Here is a 25,138-nt window from a genome sequence, read left to right on the forward strand (position 1 = left end):
AAAAAAAAAAAAAAAAAAAAAAAAGAGTGTCTTTCACAGGGTGCCTGGGTGGCTCAGATGGTTAGGCGTCTGCCTTCGGCTCAGGTCATGATCCCAGGGTCTTGGGATCGAGTGCCGCATTGGGCTCTCTGCTCAGCGGGGAGCCTGCTTCTCCCTCTGCCTCTCTCTCTCTGTCTCTTATGAATAAATAAATAAAATCTTTAAAAAAAAAAAAAAGAGTGTCTTTCACAGAGCAAAACTTTTAAATTTTGGTGATGTCTAATTTATAAAGTTTTTCCTTGTATGGATTGTGTTATGGTCCTATCTAAGAACTCTTTGCCTAACCCAGGCCACAGAGATTTTCTTCTATGTTTTCCTATAAAGGATTTATAGTTTTATGTTTTACATTTAATTTATGATTTATTTTGAATTAACTTTTACATAAGGTATAAGGCATGGGTCAAGTTCCTTCCCCCCCCCCTTTGGATATGTATATCCAGTGGCTCCAACACCGTTTGTTGAAAAGACTATCCTTTCTTCACTGAGTTGCTTTTGCACCCTTGTCAAAAATCAAGTAGCTATATTTGTGTCAGTCTCCTTCTGGAATCTTTATTCTGTCCCCTTGATATATATTGTCTATCCTTTTGCCAATAACAACAACAACAATAATAACTGATATTCATATAGTAAATACTACATGCCAGGCACTGCTCAGTGTATTATATATTTAAACTCCTTTAATTCTCACAACAACTCTGAGTTAAGTACTATTATTTCCTCATTTTCTAGATGCAGAAACAATTGAGACAAAATAAAGTTAAGAAACTTGCTTGAAGGCACACAACCACTAAGTGAGGGAACAATAGTAATCTAAAAATTGCTAAGGTCCTTCCTTATCTAGATCGGGTGGAGAATAGAGACCCTTAATATCTTTAGATGTTAGAAAAAAACCAATTAAGTAAGGATGCTAAATATTTAAGGATATCATAAAAAAGAGTATCTAAATGGCCAATAAACATATGAAAACTTCATTAACAATCAGGGAAGTACTAATTAAACCACAAGGAGGTAATAACAACTACTCTATATGATGCCTAAAATGCAAATGACAGAAAATGTCAATTGTTGCCAAGGAGGCAGAGTAACCTGAATTCTCATTCACCATTGGTGCAAATGTAGTTTTGTACAATACTTTGGAAAATTGTTTGGCTCTATTATTTTTTTTTTTTAAGATTTTATTTATTTGCGAGAGAGAGAATGAGAGACAGAGAGCATGAGAAGGAGGAGGGTCAGAGGGAGAAGCAGACTCCCTGCTGAGCAGGGAGCCTGATGTGGGACTCGATCCCGGGACTCTAGGATCATGACCTGAGCCGAAGGCAGTCGCTTAACCAACTGAGCCACCCAGGCACCCTGGCTCTATTATTAAAGCTGAACATATGCATACCCATGACCCAACAATTTTTAGACATTTACCAAAATGATACGTATACATATACATTCAGAAAAATATGTACTACGTTTATAGCATCACTATTTGAGACAGCCACAAATTAGAAACTGCACAAATGCCCATCAACAGTTGAATGGATAAATTTCAAAAACTGAATTGATTTAAGAAAACAAAATATTCTATAAATGGGAAAGAACAGACTACAACTATGCACAACAAAATAGATAAATTTCATAAATAATGTTGGGCAAAAGAAGGCCGACATAAAATTCAAACACAGGTATTTGGGGAGTTCAGGAATGCTGGTAATGTTCTGTTTCTTGAGCTGGGTGCTGGTCACATAGGTGTGTTCAATGAAAATTCATCAAGGTTAACACTTAAGACTTATGAATAAACTAGATATATATGTATCAGCATGAACAGAACTGAAAAACACAATGTTCAGTGCAAAAAGCAATTCCCATAAATTCATGTTTAATTATTCCAATTATGTATTGATTCCATGTATGCACATTAAAAGAAAACACAAAATAATACTATTTCTAAAAAAATTAATGTAATAGAAGTATTAAAATACATTAAATTAATTATATTTGTTGTGTCTGGAGAGGGAATGAGGGGAATGGGACTATGGATGGAACATAAACTTAGACTTTATCTGTAATGTTTTATTTCTTTAAAAAACTAAAGATCTGAAGCTTATAGGATCAAAAAACACGTATTTAGTAGATTACATGGGTGTTTGTTATCCTTTGTCCTTTTCCTTTTTCTTTTCACTTTTCTGGTTTCCTCAAATATTAAAAAAATATATAAAAATAATATAATTTCAATTTTGTGCAAAAGACAGAAAGAAAGAAGGAAAGAAAGAAAGAAAGAAAGAGAAAAAGAAAGAAAGAGGAGAAACATTTGTATAAGGAAAATAATCAACAATGGTTATCCCTGGAGTAAGCGCTTATAGTTACAATTTTCTATTCTAGACTTCATGTGTGTGTGTATTATCTACCATGAGTATCTAGAAAATGGAGAAAAAAAATTTTTGAAGCTTCTTATGTAATTCCTGACACCTTTACTTCAATACTACAAGTCTCCTTATAGAACTTTATTGTTATCACTGTGATTATAGCCCACTTAACTGTCTCCCCTGAAGATCCCTGCCCTCCTCTATCTTTTCTTTTTTTTTTCAAATCTCCATTAAGCAAGAAAATAGGTGTGATTAGTACACCATCATAGTCCCTGGTTTAAACAGGTCATTTACATCTCAGGGAAATCCCTATCAGGTATAAAGAACCTGAAAGTTTCCAAACCACTTTACCAAAAGAAAGACAAATTACATATTTGTTAATACCTTCAACAAGTCACACATTCTCTCTAAATCAATCTGTAAAATGAAAAGGCTGGACTCTGTAATCATTAAGATCCCCTTCTCACTTTAAAGTTTTAGTCAATATATATACAAAGGTAGTATTTTTACTTTCTTGATTCTGCTCTTAAGTATCCTGTCTAAAGTAATGACTCTATTGGGGTGCCTGGGTGGCTCAGTTGGTTTTAAGCAGCAGGCTCTTGATTTCGGCTCTGGTCATGATCTCAGGGTCCTGGGATTAAGCCCCACATTGGGCTCTGCGCTCAGCGGGGAGTCTACTTGAAGGTTCTGTCTTTCCCTCTCCCTTTGCCCCCCGCCCCCGCTCATCGCGTGCACCTCTCTCTCTAAAAATAAATAAGTAAATCACAAATAAAGTAATGACCCCTCACTTTCAGCAGTTACTCTATCATTTCACTTTGTTTCTTTGTCTTTAATAATTACTATTGAAAATAATTTTCTTTACTAGTTTATTGTCTGTTCTGTCTTCCTCTACCAGAAGATAAATCTTTTTCATTATGGTATTCTTGGAGTTTAGAATAATGACTGGTTACTCAAGAAATGATTGAATATTCAATAAATGAATGATAGGCACTGTGCTAAATGCTAGTATTACAAAAATGAATAATATAACTATGTTGTTTATAATATAAGCATGTAATAATATAAGTATGTATGTAAGAAGGTCATACATGTGAAAAGGAATAAATGCAATTAAAAAGTATATAAGTGTTATAAAGGAAGAAATAAGTACAAAATGTGGTCACAGGTAGATTTATAAAAAGGGTAAATTTTTAAAAGCTCCACAGTTTAGTTAAACACTGCCTGAGAATTTTCTATTGCCAAACCTTTGTCAAGAATTGGTGATTGAAAGATAAATAACACATGATCACAGAGTTTATAATCTGCAGGAGACAAGACATTTAAATGGATATATTCAGGGGTGCCTGGGTGGCTCAGTCGTTGAGTGTCTGCCTTCGGCTCAGGTCATGATCTCAGGGTCCTGGGATCGAGCCCCGCATCGGGCTCCCTGCTCGGCAGGAAGCCTGCTTCTCCCTCTCCCACTCCCCCTGCTTGTGTTCCCTCTCTCGCTGTGTCTCTCTCTCTGTCAAATAAATAAATAAAAATCTTTAAAAAAATAAAAAATAAATGGATATATTCATTAAAATATTCTAAGTGCTATGATAATGACCTTTTGACAGTGCTAAGACAACAGGAGTTTGACCCAGTACAGGTACAGTCTTAGAGATAACACCTGAGCTGAATCTTACAAACTGAGTAAGAGATAGCTAGGCAAGAACATTCAGTCCTTTTTTTAAACGATTTTATTTATTTATTTGATAGAATGAGTGAGAAAGACAGCACAAGTAGGGGACAGAGGGAGAGGGAGAAGCAGGCTCCCCACTGAGCAGAGAGCCCAATGCAGGGTTCAATCCCAGGACCCTGAGATCATGACCTGAGCCGAAGGTAGCCAGCTTACCCAGGCACCCCAAGAACATTAAGTCTTAAATCTTAAAATAAATAAAACTCTCTCTTGGCAGCACCCTCTAGCTTACAACTGATGCTTTTTTTTTTTTTTTTTTTTTGGTACCATTTGCAGTCTAAATGAGAATTCCTACTTCTTCACATCTATTTCCAAGGCCATTAATAACTTCATTAACACAAAAATCAAAAGGTCACTATTGGCCACTCTCTCTTTTGCCTTGGCATCAGTAAAATAAATTCACTTAGTTTTCCTTCCATTTATGTATCTATACCTTTATTGCCTTTGTAGGTCCCTCTTTGTTAGCCCATCTATCCTTTAACATATGTATCTATATCTATTCTTTATATTGATATAAAGGATATATCTTTATATAGTTATAAATGTATGTATGTATATATCTGTCCTTTAACATATCTGCCTAGATTTAGATAGATATATAGAGGTATTTAAAGGATATAGATAGATATAGATGTTATCTATATACACCTATATCTATCACTTTTCCCAGAATTATTGGTACTTGTATCAGGAGTGTTTTCAGATTATTTTTTGCAATAATTCCAGAACTACAAGTCCTGTTTTATTTTTTGAGTATTCACAAATTACCTGTTTATTATACTCTTTTAGAATTTTGCCAGATTTCAGTCTCAGGTTTACTCCAATTCAACAAAAATCTTTATTTATTTTTAAGATTTTATGTATTTATCTGAGAGTGAGCAAGTAGGGGAGGAGCAGAGGGGGACAGATAAGGAAGGGAAAGAATCTCAAGCCGACTCTGTGCTGAGTGTGCAGCCCCTTATGGGGCTTGATCTCACATCCCTCACAACCCATGATCTCACAATCATGACCCAAGCCGAAACCAAGAGTTGGTCACTTAACTGACTGAGCCACCCAGGTACCCAATCAACAAAAATCTTTTGAACACCAAATATGTGTAGAACACTGTTTCAGATATCAAGTGAGGGATAAAAAGCCATTTAAATAAGAATGACTCCTTGCCCTAAAGGTTTAAAAATCTATAATGAGATATAAGCAAGGCCCATATGCAACCAGTATAAAAAGTTGACCATACTTTTTTAGTTAGTGTTTGTTCCAAGTGGTTATAAGACTAACTAGATCTGTCTGCAAATATAGAAAAGTTACTTATTGTGCTGGCTGGACTTTAATGTTCTTATTTGAAAAATGGGAGTCATACTATCTATCTTACACAATTAGAATTAGAAATAAATGAGATAATGTTGCAAGGAATTAATAACATAAAAAAAAACAGGAAGACATCTCAAACTTAACATGCATATACCACGCCATAAAGCAAGAAAGACTCAACAAGTTTTATAGAATCATTTTACACATACCACATTCTCTGAAAATTTTGAAATTAATAACCTAATATATACCCTAAGAAAAGCTCCCATACTTGTGAAATTTAAAATCACACTGTAAACAACTCACGCATTAAAGAAGAAATCAGTGGAAGTTTAAAAATACATAGATGTAATGAATAATGATATGTACAAAGACTTGTAGCAACAAAGCTGGAGCCAAATTCAAGGGAAATGTATGGCCCTAAATGCATATATTAGAAAAGAAAGCTGAGGGGCGCCTGGGTGGCTCAGTCGTTAAGCGTCTGCCTTCGGTTCAGGTCATGATCCCAGCGTCCTGGGATCGAGCCCCGCATCGGGCTCCCTGCTCGGCGGGAAGCCTGCTTCTCCCTCTCCCACTCCCCCTGCTTGTGTTCCCTCTCTCACGGTGTCTCTCTGTGTCAAATAAATTAATTAATTAATTAAAAAAAAAAAGAAGGCTGAAAAATAATGAGCTTATCATTCAAATTGCAAGTTGAAAAAGACCAGCAAAATAAGCCCAAATAATGTAGAGAAAAGAAATAATGAACAGAAATTAATGGGATAAAAATTAAGATTTTTGGTAAAGACTAGTAAGATTGACAAATCTCTAGTTAGATTAACAACCAAGTAAAGAAAGGTATAAGTAAACAATATTTAAAATGAAGAAAGAACGTAATTACAATTACAGCAGAGTTTAAAATAAGAAAATACTTTGAACAAATTTATGCTAATACATTTTAAAACTTATACAAAATTATATGTACCTAAAAAGTGACTCAAGAAGTAAGAGAAAACCTAAATGAACATGTATCCATTAAACTGAATCAGCAGTTACAAAATTTCCCCCAAAGAAAACAGCAGGCCCCAATAACTTTACAATTTCTACTGTATACCCATGATTCAAGTATTTCTTATCTTATACAAGCTCTTCCAGAAAATAGAAAGAGATTTCTGGTTGTTTGTCCAAATACATTTTCCTCTTCTTTCCAGGCAAAAAGCTAGGCTACCGTGTCCCAGCTTTCCATACCATTAGGTGAAGCCATATGACTGAGTTCTAAACAATGGAATTTGAATGGAAGTGATGTCATAAAAACCTCTCAAGCACCTTTCTCCATGTTCTTTCTCCTTTTAGGTTTGACTGGGATGGAAATTATCCCCAGGGAACTTTGGAGCCATGTGTCACCATGATCTAATTAACATTTATAGAACACTCAACCCAAATAAAATGAAAACACAACATTATCAGGATTTTTGCAGAACTTAGGGGAAAATTTACACCAAAGAACTGCAGTATTAGGAAAAAATGTGTGAAAAACCTTAAAAACTAAAGTAGAGCAGATTAAGCCCAAAGTAAACAGAAGAAAAAGAATATTAAAAACTAAAGTGAAAACCAATGAAATAGAAAACAAAACAATCCATATGGAAAAATCTAGCAATAGATATGCAAAAAATAAAGAAAAAGGAATCCAACTATATCACTAAAGAAAGCCAACATACCATGGAAGAGAGCAGGAGAAGAAAGGATATAGGAAATCTATAGAAACAACCATAAAACAATAACAAAATGGCAATAAAAACATATCTATCAATAATTACTTTGAATGTAAATGGACTAACTGCTCCAATCAAAAGACATAGGGTGAAAAAGTGGATTAAAAAAAACAAACAAGTCCCATCTATATGCTGCCTATAAGAGACTTATTTCAGACCTAAAGACACCTGAAGATTGAAAGTGTGGAGATGGAGAAAGAGTCATCATGCAAATGGATGTCAAAAGAAAGCCATAGTAGCAATACTTGTATTGGACAAAATAGGCTTTATTTTATTTTTTTAATAGTTCAATTTATCACCTTTTTAAAAAATATTTTATTTATTTATTTGACAGAGAGAGACACAGTGAGAGAGAAAGCACAAGCAGGGGGAGCGTGAGAGGGAGAAGCAGGCTTCCCGCTGAGCAGGGAGCCCGATGCGGGGCTTGATCCCAGGACCCTGGGATCATGAGCTGAGCCGAAGGCAGACACTTAACCAACTGAGCCACCCAGGTGCCCCACAAAATAGACTTTAAAACAAAGACTATAACAAGAGACAAAGAAGGACACTATATAATAATAAGCAGGACAATCCATCAAGAAGATATAACAATTGTAAATATTTTATGCATCCAATATGGGAGCACCCAAATATATAAAACAGTTAATAGCAAAATAAAGAAAATAATTGATAGTGATACAATAATAACAGGGGACTTTAACACCCCACTTACATTGATGGAGAGATTATAAACGTTGATGGAGAGAAAATAAACAAGGAAAGAGTGGTTTTGAATGACACACTGGACTAAATGGAGTTAACAGATATATTCAGAACATTCCATCCTAAAGCAGCAGAATACTTTTCTTTCTTTTTTTTTTCCTAAAGATTTTATTTACTTTTTTTTTTTTTTTTAAATATTTATTTATTTGACAGATAGCGAGAGGAGGAACACAAGCAGGGGGAGTGGGAGAGGGAGAAGCAGGCTCCCCGCCCAGCAGGGAGCCCGATGCGGGACTCGATCCCAGGACTCTGGGATCGTGACCTGAGCCGAAGGCAGACGCTTAACGACTGAGCCACCCAGGCGCCCCAAGATTTTATTTATTTATTCATGAGAGACACAGAGAGAGAGAGAGAGAAGCAGAGGGAGAAGCAGGCTTCCCGCTAAGCAGGGAGCCCGATGCGGGACTCGATCCCAGGACCCTGGGATCATGACCTGAGCCGAAGGCAGACGCTTAACCATCTGAGCCACCCAGGCGCCCCCCCCCTTTTTTTTTTCTAAAGCAGAATACTTTTCAACTGCACATGGAACATTCTCCAGAAGAGATCACGTATTAGGCCACAAGATAAGTCTCAAAACTGAAAAAAATCAAAGTTATACCATGCATCTTTTCTGACCACAACGCTATGAAACTAGAAATTAACCACGAAAAAATTTGGAAGGATCACAAATACATGGTGGTTAAATAACATGCAACCAAACAATGAATGGGTCAACCACAAACTAAAAGAAGAAATAAAAATTACATGGAAACAAATGAAAATGAAAACACAATAATCTAAAATGTTTGGGATGCAGCAAAAGCAATTCTAAGAGGGAAGTTAATAGCAATACAGGCGTACCTCAAGAGGAAAGAAAAATCTCAAATAAACAACCTAACCTTATGTCTAAAGGAGTTAGAAAAAGAACAAACAAAACCCAAACCCAGCAAAAGGAAAGACAGAATAATATTATAGCAAAAATAAGTGATATAGAAACTAAAAAACCCAATAACAGATCAATGAAAACAGGAACTGGTTCTTTGAAAAGATCAACAAAATTGATAAACCTTTAGCCAAACTTATCAAAAAGGGGGGAGGAAGGGAGAAAGAGAAAGGACCCAAATAAAATCACTAATGAAGAGGAGAAATAACAACCAACACCACAGAAAAACAAACAATTGTAACAGAATATTATGAAAACCTATATGCCAACCAACTGAACAACTCAGACGAAATGGATAAACTCCTAGTAACATATAACCTACCAAAACTAAAGTAGGAAGAAATAGAAAATTTGAACAGCTTACCAGCAATGAAACTGAATCAGTAATCAAAAAACTCCTGAAAAATAAAAGTCCAGGATCAGGCAGCTTCACAGGCAAATTCTACCAAACATTTAAAAAGAGCTAATAACCTATTCTTCTCAAACTATTCCAAAAAATAGAAATGGAAGGAAAACTTCCAAATTCTTTCTATGAGACCAGCATTATCCTGATACCAACACCAGATAAAGACACCACAAAAAAAAGAGAACTACAGGTCAGTATCTCTGATGAACATAGATGAAAAATCTCAGCAAAATATTAGCAAACCGAATCCAACAATACATTAAAAAAATCATTTATGATGATCAAGTGGAATTTACTCTGGGGATGCAAGGGTGGTTCAATATAGATAAAACAATCAATGTAGTATGTCACATCAATAAGAGAAAGGATAAAAAACATAGGACAGTTTCTTTTTTTTAAGTTTTTGTTTATATTCCAGTTAGTTAACATACAGTATAATATTAGTTTCAGGTATACAATATAGTGATTCAACACTTCCATACAACACCCGGTGCTCATCACAAGTGCCCTCCTTAATCTCCATCATCTATTTAACCCTCCCCCCCACCCACTTCCATTCTGGTAACCATCACGTTGTTCTCTATAGTTAACAGACTGTTTCTTGGTTTGTCTCTCTCTCTCTCTCTCTCTCCCTTCGCTCATTTGTTTTGTTTCTTAAATTCCACATATTTGTGAATTCATATGGTATTTATCTTTCTCTGACTTATTTCACTTAGTATAACACTCTCTAGTTCCATCCATGTCATTACAAATAACAAGATTTCATTATTTTTTATGGCTAAATAATATTCCATTATATATTTATATGTGTGTGTGTGTGTATACATACATACATATATATATATACATACACACTACCTCTTCTTTATCCATTCATCAGTTGATGGACACTTGGGCTGTTTCCATAATTTGGCTATTGTAGATAATGCTACTATAAATATCAAGGTGATGTATACCTTGAACACATTTAATTCAATCCCTATCAAAATACCAACAGCATTTTTCACAGAGCTAGAACAAACAATCCTAAAATTTGTATGGAGCCACAGAAGACCCCGAATAGCAAGAGCAATTTTGAAAAAAAAAAAAAAGGCAAAATGAGGAATCACAATTGTGGACTTCCAGTTACATTACAAAGCTGTAGTGATTTAAACAGTATGGTACTCGCATTAAAACAGACACATTCAAAAAGAAGGAATGAATATACAATGAGAAAAAAACAATCTCTTCAACAAATGATGTTGGGAAAACTGGACAGCCACATGCAAAAGACTAAAGCTGGACCACTTTCTTTGGCTATCTACAAAAATAAATTCAAAATGGATTAAATATGTGAGACCTGTAACCATAAAAATTCTAGAGAGCACAAGCAGTAATTTCTCTGACATAGGCTCTAGAAACATTTTTCTAGATATGTCTCCTGAGGCAAGGGAAATAAAAGAGAAAATAAGCTATTGGGACTACATCAAAAGAAAAAGCTTCTGCACAGCAAAGGAAATAATCAACAAAACTAAATGGCAACCTATGGAATGAGAGAAGATCATTTGCAAATGACATATCTGATAAAGGGTTAGTATCTAAAATATATAAAGAACTGATAACAACTTAACACCCTAAAACCAAATAATCCAATTAAAAATAGGCAGAAGACATGACCAGACATTTCTCCAAAGAAGACAGCCTAATGGCCAACAGACACGTGAAAAGATGCTCAATACCACTGGCCATCAGGGAAATGCAAATCAAAACCACAATGAGATATCACCTCACACTTGTCAGAATGGTGAAACACAAAACACAAGAAACAAGTATTGGCAAGGATGTGGAGAGAAAGGAACCCTCTTGCACTGTTGGTGGGAATGCAAATGGTGTAGTCACTGTGGAAAACAGTATGGAAATTCCTCAAAAAGTTAAAAATAGAGCTATACTTTGATCCAGTGTTTGCACTACTGGGTATTTACCCCCAAAATACAAAAACACTAATTAAGAGGGATACATGAACCCCTATGTTTATTGCAACATTAGTTTCAGTAGCCAAACTATGGAAGCAGCCCAAGTGATCATCAATAGATGCATGGATGAAGATGTGGTATACCAACAGACACATGAAAAGATGCTCAACATCAGTCATCATCAGGGAAATATATATCAAAACTACAATGAGATATCACCTCACACCTGTTAGAATCACTAAAATCAAGAAGACAAGAAACAACAAATGCTGGCAAGGATGTGGAGAGAAAGGAACCCTGGTGCACTGTTGGTAGGAATATAAATTGGTAAAACCACTGTGGGAAACAGTATGGAGGTTCCTCAAAAAATTACAAATAGAATTACCATACATTGCCATAATTCCACTTTTGGGCATTTACCCAGGGAAAATGAAAACACTAATTCCAGAAGATATATGCACCCCCAGGTTTATTTCAGCATGACTTACAATAGCCAAGATATGGAAGCAACCTAAATGTCCATCAGTAGATGAATGAATAAGTAAAATGTGCTGTATATATACAATGGAATATTACACAGCCATAAAAAGGATGAGATCATGCCATTTGAGACAACATGGATGGACCTAAAGGGTCCTAAATGAAATAAGTCAGACTGAGAAAGACAAATACTATGATTCTACTCATAAATGGAATCTGAAAAAAATGAGTAAACAAAAAACAATCAGAACTACAAATACAATGAACAAACTGATGATTGCCAGAGGGGAGGGGGATGGGAAGTTGGGTAAAATGGATGAATGGGAAAAGTAGATACAGGCCTCCAGTTATGGAATGAGTAAGCCACAGGAATAAAAATCAGAGCAGAAGGAATATACTCAATGATATTGTAATAGCTATGTAATGGGACAGATGATAGCTATACCTGTGGTGAACACAGTATAACATATAAACTTGTCAAAATTAGTGAAGTTGTACACCTGAAACTAAAGTAACATCATCAATTATGCTAAATTAAAAAAAAAGATGTAAGATACACACACACACACACACACACACACACACAATGGAATGTTACTCAGCCATAAAAAGGAATGAAATCTTGCCATTTGCAACACAGCGGATGGATCTAGAGGGTATAATGCTAAGTGAAATAAGTCAATCAGAAAAAGACAAATACCGGGGTGCCTAGGTGGCTCAGTCATTAAGCGTCTGCCTTCGGCTCAGGTCATGATCCCAGGGTTCTGGGATCGAGCCCCACATCGGGCTCCCTGCTCCACAGGAAGCCTGGTCTCCCTTTCCCACTCCCCCTGCTTGTGTTCCCGCTCTCGCTGTGTCTCTCTCTGTCAAATAAATAAATAAAATCTTTAAAAAAAAAAAAAAAGAGAAAGACCAATACCATATGATTTCATGTGGAATGCGGATGTGGAATTTAAGAGGCAAAACAAATGAACAAAGAGACAAACAGGCACGCCCCGGTGGCTCAGTTGGTTAAGCATCTGACTCTTGGTTAAGCATCTGACTCAGCTTAGGTCTTGATCTCAGGGTTGTGGGTGTAGGCCCTGCGTTGGGCTCTGTGCTGGACAAACAAACAAACAAACAAACAAAAAAACAGCCTCTAAAATATACAGAACAAACTGCTAGTTACCAGAGGGGAGGTTGGTAGGGGATGGGTGAAATAGGTGAAGGGGATTAAGAGTATATTTATTGTGATGTGCACTGAGTAATGTATAGAGTTGTTGAGTCACTACATTTTACACCCAAAACTAAAATAACACCATATCTTAATTATACTAGCATTTTTAAAGTGAAATTTTTTTTTTAAATTAAAACTTTTGCTCTTCAAAAGATACTACTAAAGGGTCCTGGGATCGAGCCCTACATCGGGCTCCCTGCTCTGCGGGAAGCCTGCTTCTCCCTCTCCCTCGGCCTGCTGCTCTGCCTACTTGTGCTCTTTATCTTTCTGTCACATAAATAAATAAAATCTTAAAAAAAAAAAAGATGCTACTAAGAGAATGAAAAGACAAGCCACAGACTGGAGAAAATCTTAGCAAAGCACATATCTGATTGAGGACTTATACCCAGAATATGTACAGAGTTCTCCAAACTCAACAATAAGAAAACAAACAGTCCAATTAAAAGTGAGCAAATGATATGAACAGACCCTTCACCAAATGAGATATACATAATGGCAAATAAGCATATGAAAAGATTCTCCATATCATTAGGCATTAGAGAAAGACAAATTAAAATCATAATGAAATATCAGTACACACCCATTAGGATGGCTAAAATTAGAAAGACTGACCATACCAAAGGTTGGCAAGGATGGGGAGGAATTGGAATTCTCATACATTGCTGGTGGGAATGTACAATGGTAGAATCACTTTGGAAATAGTTGGATAGTTTCATGAAATGTTAAACATATACCTACCATGTGATTAAGCCATTCTATTCCTACATATTTATCCAATAAAAAAGGAAATATATGTTCATACAATTTTTATAGCAGCTTTATTTGTACTAGCCAAAAACTCTGTGGTAGGCAGAATTCTAAGATGGCCCCAGATTCCCAGCCCCTGGTATACGTGCACCTTTTCCCAGTTATTCAAGAAGCATTAATCTACATACTACTATTAAAGGATTTTGCAGATGTTATTAAGGTCCCAAGTCAATTGAGTTTAAGATAAGGAGATGATCCATGCCTTAAACTTATGAGTAAGATAGAGAGATGATCTGAGTGGGCCTGGCCTAATCATATTAGCCCTTTAAATCTGGGCCTAGAGGTCCTCAAAAAGTTAAAAATAGAACTACCCTATGCCCCAACAAATGCACTACTAGGTATTTACCCAAAGGATACAAAAATACTGATCCAGAAGGGCACATGCACCCTGATGTTTATAGCAGCATTATCAACAATAGCCAAATTATGGAAAGAGCCCAAATGTCCACTGACTGATGAATAGATAAAGCACATGTGGGGTATATATAATAACCACATACATATATGAATATTATTCAGCCATTAAAAAGAATGAAATGTTGCCATTTGCAATGACGTGGATAAAGCCAGAGTATATTATGCTAAGCAAAACAAGTCAGTCAGAGAAAGACAAATACCCTAAGATTTCACAACTATGTGGAATTTAAGAAACAATACAGATGGACATAGGGGAAAGGAGAAAAAAAAGAGAGGGAGGCAAAGCAGGAAACAGACTCTTAATTATAGAGAACAATCTAACTGAGGGTTGCTGGATGGGAGATGGGGGGGAGGGGATAAATGAGTGATGGGTATTAAGGAGGGCACTTGTTGTGATGAGCACTGGGTGTTATATTTAAGTGATGAATCACTAAATTCTACTCCTGAAAACAATATGTTTTCTATATGTTAACTAACTAAAATTTAAATAAAAACATGAAAAAAAGAATCTGGGCCTAGAGTTCAGAGACTGGGAAAGTCAGAGATTTGAAGCTTCAGGGGAATTTGTATGTGGTAAATTCTCTAGAGGGAGCCATGCAGCAAGAAATGAGGGCAGCCTCTAGCAGCTGAGAGCAGCCCTTAACTGAAAGCCAGCAAGAAAATGAGGACCTCAGTCCTACAACTAGAAGGAATTGAATTCAATTAATAACCTGAATGAACTTTGAAGCAGATTTTTTTCACCAGAACCACCAAAAAGGAATGCAGGCCAGCTGACATCTTGATTTCAGCCTTATAATACTATAAGTAGAGAAATCTGGCCACACTGTTCCTAGACTTCTGCTCTACATAACTAAAAACTAACACATGGGTGTTGTTCTAAGCAGCTAAGATTGTAGTAATTTGTTAATCAGCAAGAGAAAACCACTACAAACTGGAAACAACTCAAGTGTCCATCAACAGATAAATAAACAAATTGTAGTATATTCATACAATGGAATACTCTGACCAATAAAAAGAAATAATCTATTGAAACACACAACAGGGATAAATTTTAAAATAATTCTGCTGAATGAAAGAAGCCAAAAAGAGAGAGAGAGACTACATACATATGATCCCATTTATATAAAACTCTAGAAAATGCAAACTAATCTATAGTGACAGAAAGCAGATGAATGGTTGCTAAGAGATGGGGAACAGTGAAGGATGGGAAGGAGGGATTACAAAAGGGTATACAAAAACTTTTGGGGATAATGAATATACTCATTATCTTGATTGTAGTGATCTACATGTATACATACTTTGTCCAAAGCGTCATAAATATGTATTTCAATTATTTCTCAATAAAGCAGTTTTTAAAAGTAAAAACTTAAACTATATTTTAAAAGAAGAGATGGAAAGGAAAAATTTGAACACAATGAAAATGAAATTAAAGACTACATATTAAAAAATAAATAGAATCTCTGAGAGGTATTTTTGTTTTCAGAACCAATTTAAATTCTGCAATGAGAGATGGATCTGAAACCTTGCTAAAGTAATTATGGTTGATCCTCATTATTTGTGGATTCCATATTTGTGAATTCATTTGCTCAATGAAATTTATTTGCAACCCCAAAATCAATACTCACAGTGCTTTTAAAGTTATTTACAAGAATGTGAATGGGCAGAGTGGTGAAAAATTTTAGTCGATGTGCATGTTTTTAACTGAGGTCAAACAAAGCAACATTCTGCCTTCTTATTGTAGATCTCATACTGTCGACAATTATCCTTTTTGTGATCTACGTAGTGCTATGGTTTTTGCATTTTTGTACTTTCTGTTGGTGATTTCACTGTTCAAAGCCTGAAGCATAATGCAAAACACTGTCTAGTGTTCCTGAGTGCATGAAGGCTGTGATGTGCCTTACAGAATAAATGTGTGTGGTAGATAATTCTCATTCAGCTATGAGTTTTAGTGCTGCTGTTGGCTGAGTTCAATGTTAATGAATCAACTAACTATCCCTTATAAGGTGTCTTTAAGTAAAAACACACATAAAACAAAACTATGTATTGACTGGTTGACAAAAATGTAATCAGAACATAACCCTATATTTTTCCGAAGGAGCAACAGTTCAGTATTTGTTAATTCAATGTTCACAGCAACTTTATAGAACATAACTACCATGAGGAATGAGAACTTTTATTCTCAATAATAAATAAAAATGATTGAGGTTCTATAATCGAATGGCTTATATGGGTAGTCAGAGGCTTTAGAAACAATTATTTCTCTGATGATTTCTGCTTTGCCTACTTGTTAATGAAGTAAATTAAATCCAATGAGTTATGCAGATTTTTAGTCCCTTATTCTCCACTGAAGATATTCTGATCTTTCTCCATTTTGCTCAAGTTTTCAACCCCATCTACCACTATCCTTAATTTCAGATGACCTCTGTCCATTTCATACTTTAAGCTTCACTTCCAATGAGAATGCCTCAAGTCCAATGAGAATGCTAATTCTTCTTTAAAAAAAAAAGAAAGATTTTATTTATTTATTTGAGATAGAGATAGAGATAGACCAAGAGCAAGCATGAGCAGGGGGAGGAGGAGGGGCAGAGGGAGAGGGAGAAGCAGACTCCTGAGCAGGGAGCCCAACGTGGGGCTAGATCTCAGGACCCTAGATCATGACCTGAGCTGAAGGCAGACGCTTAACTGATTGAGCCACCCAGGCACCCCAAGAATGCTAATTCTTAAACCCCTTTTCTTTAAGGAAATTCAGGAACTCCTGTTGCTGGGAAATTTTCTCTTCATCTAGATTGTAAACTCTTTTAGATCTAGGTGCACAATGCCTTTATTGCACTCCCTATTTGCTGCACTCAAGGGAAAAAAAAAAACAACCTTCAAGAATCAGGAAGAAGCAATGGGCATGGCATCTGCAAAGGCAAAGTTAACAGAAGAAGGCTTTGAAATATATTTCAAGGTCAGTAGAGACAGATGCTCTTTTAGCATAAAAATATCTAAAAATTATGTTAGTAAGAAGAATATGAATATGATTCCTTTCCTCTGGTACACATGCCCTGTGTAATCCTCTTTCCTTGGATGCAGAAAAAAAAAGTCTTCACGGGGTATTTTTCAAAGGTAGAAGGAATGTCCAAGAGAAGCAATGCTGCTCCAGGCATATACTTTGTGCAAGGGAAGCTGAATTTAGGGGTACCATGCTCAACTTTTCATCTCCCACATGTATATTCTGTGTGATTGGACTTTATCATTGTAAAACTGGAATACAGAACTAACTGAACCTTGTTTGGGCTTCCTTATATGTTTATTCAGAAGAGAGGGGAGCATTTTCATTCCCTTTTCCAATCAGTGTAAGATAACTTAAGAGTAGGTGACAGGGGAAAAAAGAAAATCTCTCCTGGAACTCATCTGGCCTACTAAACAGACCTACTTTAATCTTCCATGTTATCAAATGTACACTAAAGAGGTAAAGGGGGCATTGTCAGCTTATCTGAGGGGCAAACTGTATTATGCTTAAGTGTAATGAAAGAGAAAGGGTCATAAGCATTTCAAAATTATTTCAAATATTTTTTTCAAAAGAGAAATAATTTGTTGCTAGAAAGAAAACTTGTTATAACCTCACAATGAGATTCCCTTACACTCTGCATAACCTCTTATTTAAAGAGGTCCCTGTGATGTACAGTACCATTACACCTAAAACTGAAAGAAGTTTTGGGGAGTGGGGAAAACTGCTTTGATCCTTCATTTCTCACTCAAGATAAGTATGGTGGTCTCAGGTGTTCATATTCCTGATGACAGTTCTTTTATATTACACACAGAGAAATATCGCCTTCGGAAACTTTTCTCTACAACCTGGGATATATTTCAATGCAATGCATAAGCCTAAATAATAAAAATTGTACAACTGCTTAACTGTTAAAAGTATAGCCTGTGAAGTTGTTGGACAAATATAGAGCCTATAGACTACTTGTTAAAACCTTAGAGTATTAATAAATAACACAACAAAAGTACCAACAACATATACTCAATTAGAGGAAAAACACTGTGATCTAAAGCTTACCTACAGTTATTATGACCGTTTCATCATCTGTGGAGCACTTCTTTCTTTTACTTAAGGTACTTGAAGGAGAAGGCTTAAGAAAGTCCCATTTTGATGATGAATCTTCCATCTCATTAAAGAGCATGTAAAATGAACTGCTAGTTTTCTCATCTTGTTTACCTGGCATAAGACTCTATGGCTTTCGATTTTAAATTCACCAGAAGAAAATTCTACATTTGTGAAAAATGTTCCTGTGTTTCCCTCTGATGCTTCATTTCTGTAGTTAAAAAAAAAAGATATTTATGAGAAAACTATAGTTTTTCTAGCTTTCAACTTGTTAGGAGACTGTCATGAATCTTCCAATAAATGTAGTGATTACCCTTTTTGATATATTTGCATCATTTGAATAGGATTTAATAACTCAAATGTGATGATGACTATAGATCACATTTCTAGGCTTACATTTTGCTTCTTTTTCAGAATATTTTTTACTTTAGACAACTGTCTCTTTTGTGATTCATTTTTGCCACTTATCAACTTAAATTCATCATATATGACTTTTGATTCTTTCCTGACATCTTCCATTTGGCCTTAGAAACTTATTATTTTGGGGCACTTGGGTGGCTCAGTTGGTTAAGCATCTGCCTTCGGCTCAGGTCATGATCCCGGGGTCCTGGGATCAAGTCCCTCACCAGGCTCCTTGCTCAGCGGGAAGCCTGCTTCACCCTCTCCCTCTGCCTGCTGCTCTGCCTACTTGTGATCTCTCTTTCTCTCTCTCAAAAATAAATAAATAAAATCTTAAAAAAAAAAAAGAAACATTATTTTGTAGATCTGAGTGAAGGTCTTTCAAGATGTTCTGAAAGATCAGTTATTGCCAATTTAAATGAAAATAGGAATTTTAGCTTTTCTTGAATAAATTCTAAAGCTGCTCTACTTTTGTTTGCTTTTTTAATAAACACTATTCCAAATCTGTTATTTGCTATATTCCAACACTTTCTTGAGTTACCTTTTTATGCTTATTCTATTACAATCAAACTTACATTTTCTGTAACTTGGTGACTCTTTTGAACTCTGGTTGATTTTTGTTTCACAGAGGTTAAGAAGAATGAAAGACTTTTGTTTTCCAGTTTGGACAAATTTTGGTAAATGATATTTCTGAGAACACTTGCCAAGTGTTTCTACCATTTATTAAACTACTTAAAAATCATAATCCTTCATGACATGCTTTAAATAAAATACTGTGGGTGTTTTCCTTTATTTTTCTGTTTAACACATAAAACATTTTTAAAATGCAATGACTGAAACAAATCATATGGTTTCCATGTTCTGAAACTCAGATAAATTAACTTCGAGTTAAGAGATGTTAGCAATGTACTAAAAACATAATTTCTGTTTCATTTTAGTTTGAAATGATTGTTTTCATCATCCTGAAGAGCATTGGTTAAATTTAATACTGAGATGCTGGGGCTCCTGGGTGGCTCAGTCGTTAGGTGTCTGCCTTCAGCTCAGGTCATGATCCCAGGGTCCTGGGATCAAGCCCCGCATAGGGCTCCCTGCTCGGGGAGGGGCCTGCTTCTCCCTCTCCCACTCCCCCTGCTTATGTTCCCTCTCTCGCTGTGTCTCTCTCTCTCAAATAAATAAATAAAATCTTTTTTTAAATTTTATTTTATTATGTTGTTAGTCACCATACATCATTAGTTTTTGACACTATAAATAAATAAAATCTTTTTAAAAAATTTAATACTGAGATGCTAAGTTTTTTTTATTTCCATGTGCTTTCCTCAATGCATATACCAATCATGTGTCAGATCACATTGTTAAAAGAATTAGTATTCTTTTCAATTGCCTTCTTTCTTAAAGTTATTTAAAATTCCTTTGTAATATGTAATCTATACCTCTGTATTTCTTCAAACTTATAATTCCCCACAACATCGCTTTTGCTGTTTAAGTAGAACTAAGTTTCTTTACTCTTGTTTATCTTTTTTTTTTTAAGATTTTATTTATTTGACAGAGAGAGACAGCTAAAGAGGGAACATAAGCAGGGGGAGTGGGAGAAGGAGAAGAAGGCTCCTGGCTGAGCAAGGAGCCCAATGTGGGACTTGATCCCAGGACCCGGGGATCCTGACCTGAGCCGAAGGCAGACACTTAATGACTGAGCCACCCAGGCGCCCCGTTGTTTTTCTTTTTAAAATAGATATTTTTACGTTTTCACTGATACTCTTTTTGTTTAATTTATAAAATGATTCTTAAAATATTTCCAGATAAGAGTTTCTGTTGCCAATTCTTGCCTTTATTTCATATTTTTTGTTGAAACTCTTTGTTTTTCTAACATCCATAAAATCATTCTTCTCCCCAATACCTTAATAAATTAAATTCTTTGAAGTATGGCCTGTTCTGAATTTGAAGATGGTAGTTGCCTAATATATGTAGTTTTATTCAGCACTGATATTGTTTCCCTCTTATTTGACCTGAAAAGCATAATAAAATACAATTATAACACAATAAAGCAGATGTTTTAAATCACTTTGTTATACAATATTAAATCATTAATTATTATAATTAAAATTATTTCATAAAATTCTATGAATTAGTCAGAAATGCCACTGGAAAAAAAATCTGCTAAAGAACGTAATAAGAGAAAAAACTGGAAGTGTCACAATTCCAGATTTCAAGTTATATTACAAAGCAGTAGTAATTAAAACAGTACCGTACTGGCAAAAAAATAGATACATAGAGACTCAAAGCATGCTGTAGCTGAGGAGTATGTGAACAGCAGCCTGGCTCAAACCCTTACCTCACTGATCTATGGATTTCCATGTGTTTTGAGCCCTGCCTGCAGTGGACCATAGAAGCAAAAAGAGCATCATGGACTTGCAAAATGGCGGCCATACATCTGTCTGCTATATTAGACCCTGCTGGTGCCCACGAGAGGATCACAGAAGTGGAAAACATCCACTCTGCATTACAGAACTCAATAACCTTTGAGGATGTGGCCATGGACTTCACCCAGGAGGAATGGGCATTGTTGAATTCACATCAGAGAAAACTACAGAGATGTGATGCTGGAGAACTATAGATACTTGGCATCTCTGGAAAAGCAGCTCAGCAAACCCACTCTGATCACCCAGATGGAACAAGAAGATGAAACTAAAACAGATAACTGTTCAAATTGGATGGTTCTCCTTAAAACCAAACAATCACAACATAAACAAGATATTTTGGAGAAGGAAGCACTCAGTGGCAAGAAGAAGGAGCAAACTCGTGGAGGCAGATCCATTGAGCAGAATAAAATTGCCTTGAGCATGAAATCTAGCATTACTCAGAATCAGAGAATTTATCCTGGAAAGAAACCCCATCAACTCCTTCATCTTGGGAAAGCCCTCAGAGATTTTTCACACCTTAACCCACATGAGAGCATTCTTTCTGGGGAAAAATTCAATGACTGTAAAAATGATAAAAATACCTTCATTAGTTCTTTCTTAGATGTGCACAAGAGACAACATACAAAAGAGAAATCCTATGAATGCACTGACTCTAGGAAAGTCTTAAATTCAATCTTACAACGTAAGCATGAAAAAACTTGCATTAGAGAGAAACAATGTAGCCAGTGTGGTAAGGTATTACAGAACCATTCATCCATTGCATTGCACATGAGAAACCACAGTGCATAAAATCCTTTTAAATATAACCAATGTGGGGAAGTCTACAGTTCAACCTCTTATCTTACATGGTACAAGAGAATTCACACTGGGGAGAAGTCCTATGAAAAACCTTCAGAGTGTGGAAAAACCTTCAGAGATAGTTCACTTCTCAGACTACATGAAGGAATTCATTCAAGGGATAAACCCTACAAATGTGATCAGTGCAGCAAAACCTTCAGTAGAAGCTCTAGGCTTACCATGCACAAGATAATATATACCAGAGAGAAGTCCTATGCCTGTAATGATTGTGGGAAAACCTTCAGTATTCTTTCATACCTTACAAGACATAAGAGAATCCACACTGGAGAGAAATGTGTTGAGTATAGCCACTGTGGAAAAGCACACCTGCGGATACATACTAGGGAGAAACCTTACAAGTGTGATCAGTGTTGGAGAACTTTTAGCATGGGCTGTAATCTTAATGTGCACAAGAAAATGCATGCTGGAGAGAAACCATGTACATGCAATGAATATGGGAAAGCCTTCAGGGATCACTCATGCCTTAAAGAACATGTGCAAATTCACACTGGAGAGAAACCTTTTGCATGTAATCAGTGTGGGAAAGCCTTCAGAGTGAAATCTTTCCTCACTTTGTACAAGAAAATTCACATGAGAATGAAACAATATGAATGTAAGGAATGTGGGAAAGCCTTTGGTGGTCTCTTATCTCATAGGAGACATATGAAAAAGCACACCAGGGAAAAGAAACCCTTCAAGTATAGTGAGCATGAAAAAGTTTTTAGGAGGCATGTATCCCTTACAATACACATAAGAACTCACACTGGAGAGAAACCCTATGAGTGTGATCAATGTGGGAAAACCTTCAGTGTAAGGTGTAATCTTACTGTGCAAAAAGAGTCCATATTGGCGAAAAGCCTTAACAATACAATGTCTGTGAACATGCTTTCAGTAAGCTCTCATCCCTTCAGCGGCATCATGAGAGCACTCATGCTGGGTAAAACTCCTAGTAATGTCCATATGCATAATTTTTAGTGAACTCTCATTCTGTAAGGCATAAAAGCAAATGCCAACTGCAGAGAAAAACTGAATGTAAAGAATGGGAGAAAGCATCTGAATAACAGACCTATGGGAGAAATATGTTATGCAATGACTGTGATAAATCCTTATTCATCCCTTAGATATGTGACCACTTGATGCTGAAAGTAAAAACTTATAATGTCTTCAAGGCTTGTTACTTGAGGAAAATAAATGCCTAATGTTTTAAGCCAAAAAAAAAAAAAAAAAAAAAGACACATATATCAATGGAATAGAATGGAAAACTCAGAAGTAAACCTACAATTATTCGGCCAATTAATCTTCAACAAAGGATAAATGAATATACAATGAGAAAAAGACAATCTCTCCAACAAATGATGGTGGGAAAACTGGACAGCCACATGCAAAAGAATGAAGCTGGACCAGTTTCCTTCACCATACACAAAAATAAATTCAAAATGGATTAAAGACCTAAATGTGAGACCTGTAACCATAAAAATTCTAGAAGAAAGCACAGCCAGTAATTTCTCTGACATTGGCTGTAGCAACATTTTTTCTAGGTATGTGTCCTGAGGCAAGAAAAATAAAAGGAAAAATAAGCTATTGGGACTACATCAAAATAAAAAGCACACAGAGAGAAAAACACCATATGACTTCCCTCATGTGTAGAATTTAAGAAACAAAATGGATGAACATTCAGGAAGGGGAAAGAAAAGAGAGAGGGGGGAAACAAATCATGGGAGACTCTTACATATAGAGAGCAAACTGAGGGTTGATGGAGGGAGGGCAGTGGGGAATGGGATAGATGGGTGATGGTTATTAAGGAGGACACTTGTTATGATCAGTGCTGGGTGCTATATTCAAATGATGAACCACTGAACTCTACTCCTGAATCCAATATTGAACTGTATGTCAACTAACTAGAATTTAAATTAAAGAAATAAAATAAAAAGCTTCTGCACAGCAAAGGAAACAATCAACAAAACTAAAAGGCAACCTACAGATTGGGAGAAGATATTTGCAAATGACATCTGATAAAGGGTTAGTATCCAAAATATATAAAGAACTTATACAACTCATCACCCAAAAAACAAATAGTCCAATTAAAAAATGGGCAGGGGCACCTGGGTGGCTCAGTCCCTTAAGCATCTGACTTCGGCTCACATCATGATCTTGGGGTCCTGGGATTGAGCCCTGCATTGGACTCCCTGCTCAGCGGGGATTCTGCTTCCCCCTCTCCCTTTGCCCCTCCCCCTACTCATGCACTCTCTCTCTCAAATAAATAAATAAATAAATAATGGGCAGAAGACATGAACAAACATTTGTCCAAAGAAGACATCCGATGGCAAACAGACACATGAAAATATGTTCAACACCACTGATCATCAGATAAATGCAAATCAAAGCCACAATAAGATATCACCTCACACCTGTCAAAATGGCTGAAATAAGAAATACAAGAAACAGCAAGTGTTGGCGAGGATGTGGAGAGAAAGGACCCCTCTTGCACTGTTGGTGGGAATACAAACTGGTGCAGCCACTGTGGAAAACAGTATGGAAGTTCCTCAAAAAGTTAAAAATAGAACTACTCTGCAATCCAGTAGTCACACTACTGAGTATTTATTCCCAACATACAAAAACACTAATTCAGAGGGATACATCCCCCCTATGTTTGTTGCAGCATTATTTATAGTAGCCAAACTATGGAAGCAGCCCAAGTGTCTACTGATCAATGAATGGATAAAGAAGAGGTGGAATACAATTCAGCCATAAAAAAGAATGAAATCTTGCCATCTGCAACAACATGGAGAGAGCTAGAGTGTATAATGCTAAGCAAAATAAGTCAATCAGAGGAAGACAAATACCATATCACCTTACTCATATGTGGAATTTGAGAAACAAAACAAATGTGCAAAGAAAAAAAAGAGAGAGAGAGAGACCAACCAAGAAACAGACTCTTAACTATAGAGAATAAACTGATGATTCTCTCAGAGGGTGGGTGGGGGAATGGAGAGAATGGTGGGGGAGAAGGGGAAGGATGCAGTAAGAAAATTAACCATAAAAAAGCCATAAAATGTAGTAAGAAAATTAACCATAAAATTAACCATAAAAGCTGCCTGATGAAAATCTGACCCCATTAGTTTAATTTAGGAAAATAACAGCCAAAACCACTTCATCTAGCAAATGCAAATAGTGATAGTATCTACATTATTAAAGATTGTGAGGCTTAAATAAGATAATGCATATAAAGTGCTTAGTATAGTATCTAGTACTCTAAAAACTTAA

General features: G+C 36.0%; 2 protein-coding genes across 2 annotated transcripts in view; one reads left to right on the forward strand and one right to left on the reverse strand.

The window, feature by feature from the left end:
• The window catches only part of CUNH1orf185 (chromosome unknown C1orf185 homolog), a 50,172-nt gene extending 31,830 nt beyond the window's left edge, over positions 1-18,342 (reverse strand). Inside the window, exon 1 of the mRNA XM_032414559.1 lies at positions 18,177-18,342. Coding sequence (XP_032270450.1) covers positions 18,177-18,342 — 166 coding nt within the window. The remainder of the gene's footprint in view (positions 1-18,176) is intronic.
• Positions 18,343-21,214: 2,872 nt separating this feature from the next.
• Positions 21,215-22,849, forward strand: LOC116638519 (zinc finger protein 660-like). The gene is made up of 2 exons (XM_032414573.1): positions 21,215-21,772; positions 21,893-22,849. Exons 1-2 carry the CDS (start codon positions 21,215-21,217, stop codon positions 22,847-22,849), a joined length of 1,515 nt encoding a protein of 504 aa, XP_032270464.1.
• Positions 22,850-25,138: the final 2,289 nt, after the last annotated feature.

Source organism: Phoca vitulina, unplaced genomic scaffold (assembly GCF_004348235.1).
Source record: "Phoca vitulina isolate PV1807 unplaced genomic scaffold, GSC_HSeal_1.0 scaffold2, whole genome shotgun sequence".
Lineage (NCBI taxonomy): Eukaryota > Metazoa > Chordata > Mammalia > Carnivora > Phocidae > Phoca > Phoca vitulina.

Coding starts and splice junctions, on each gene's coding strand:
- LOC116638519 (XM_032414573.1), top strand. CDS start 21,215: ATGCTGGAGAACTATAGATACTTGGCATCTCTGGAAAAGCAGCTCAGC. Junction 21,773..21,892: donor AATGTAGCCAGTGTGGTAAG/GTATTACAGAAC, acceptor ACATGGTACAAG/AGAATTCACACTGGGGAGAA.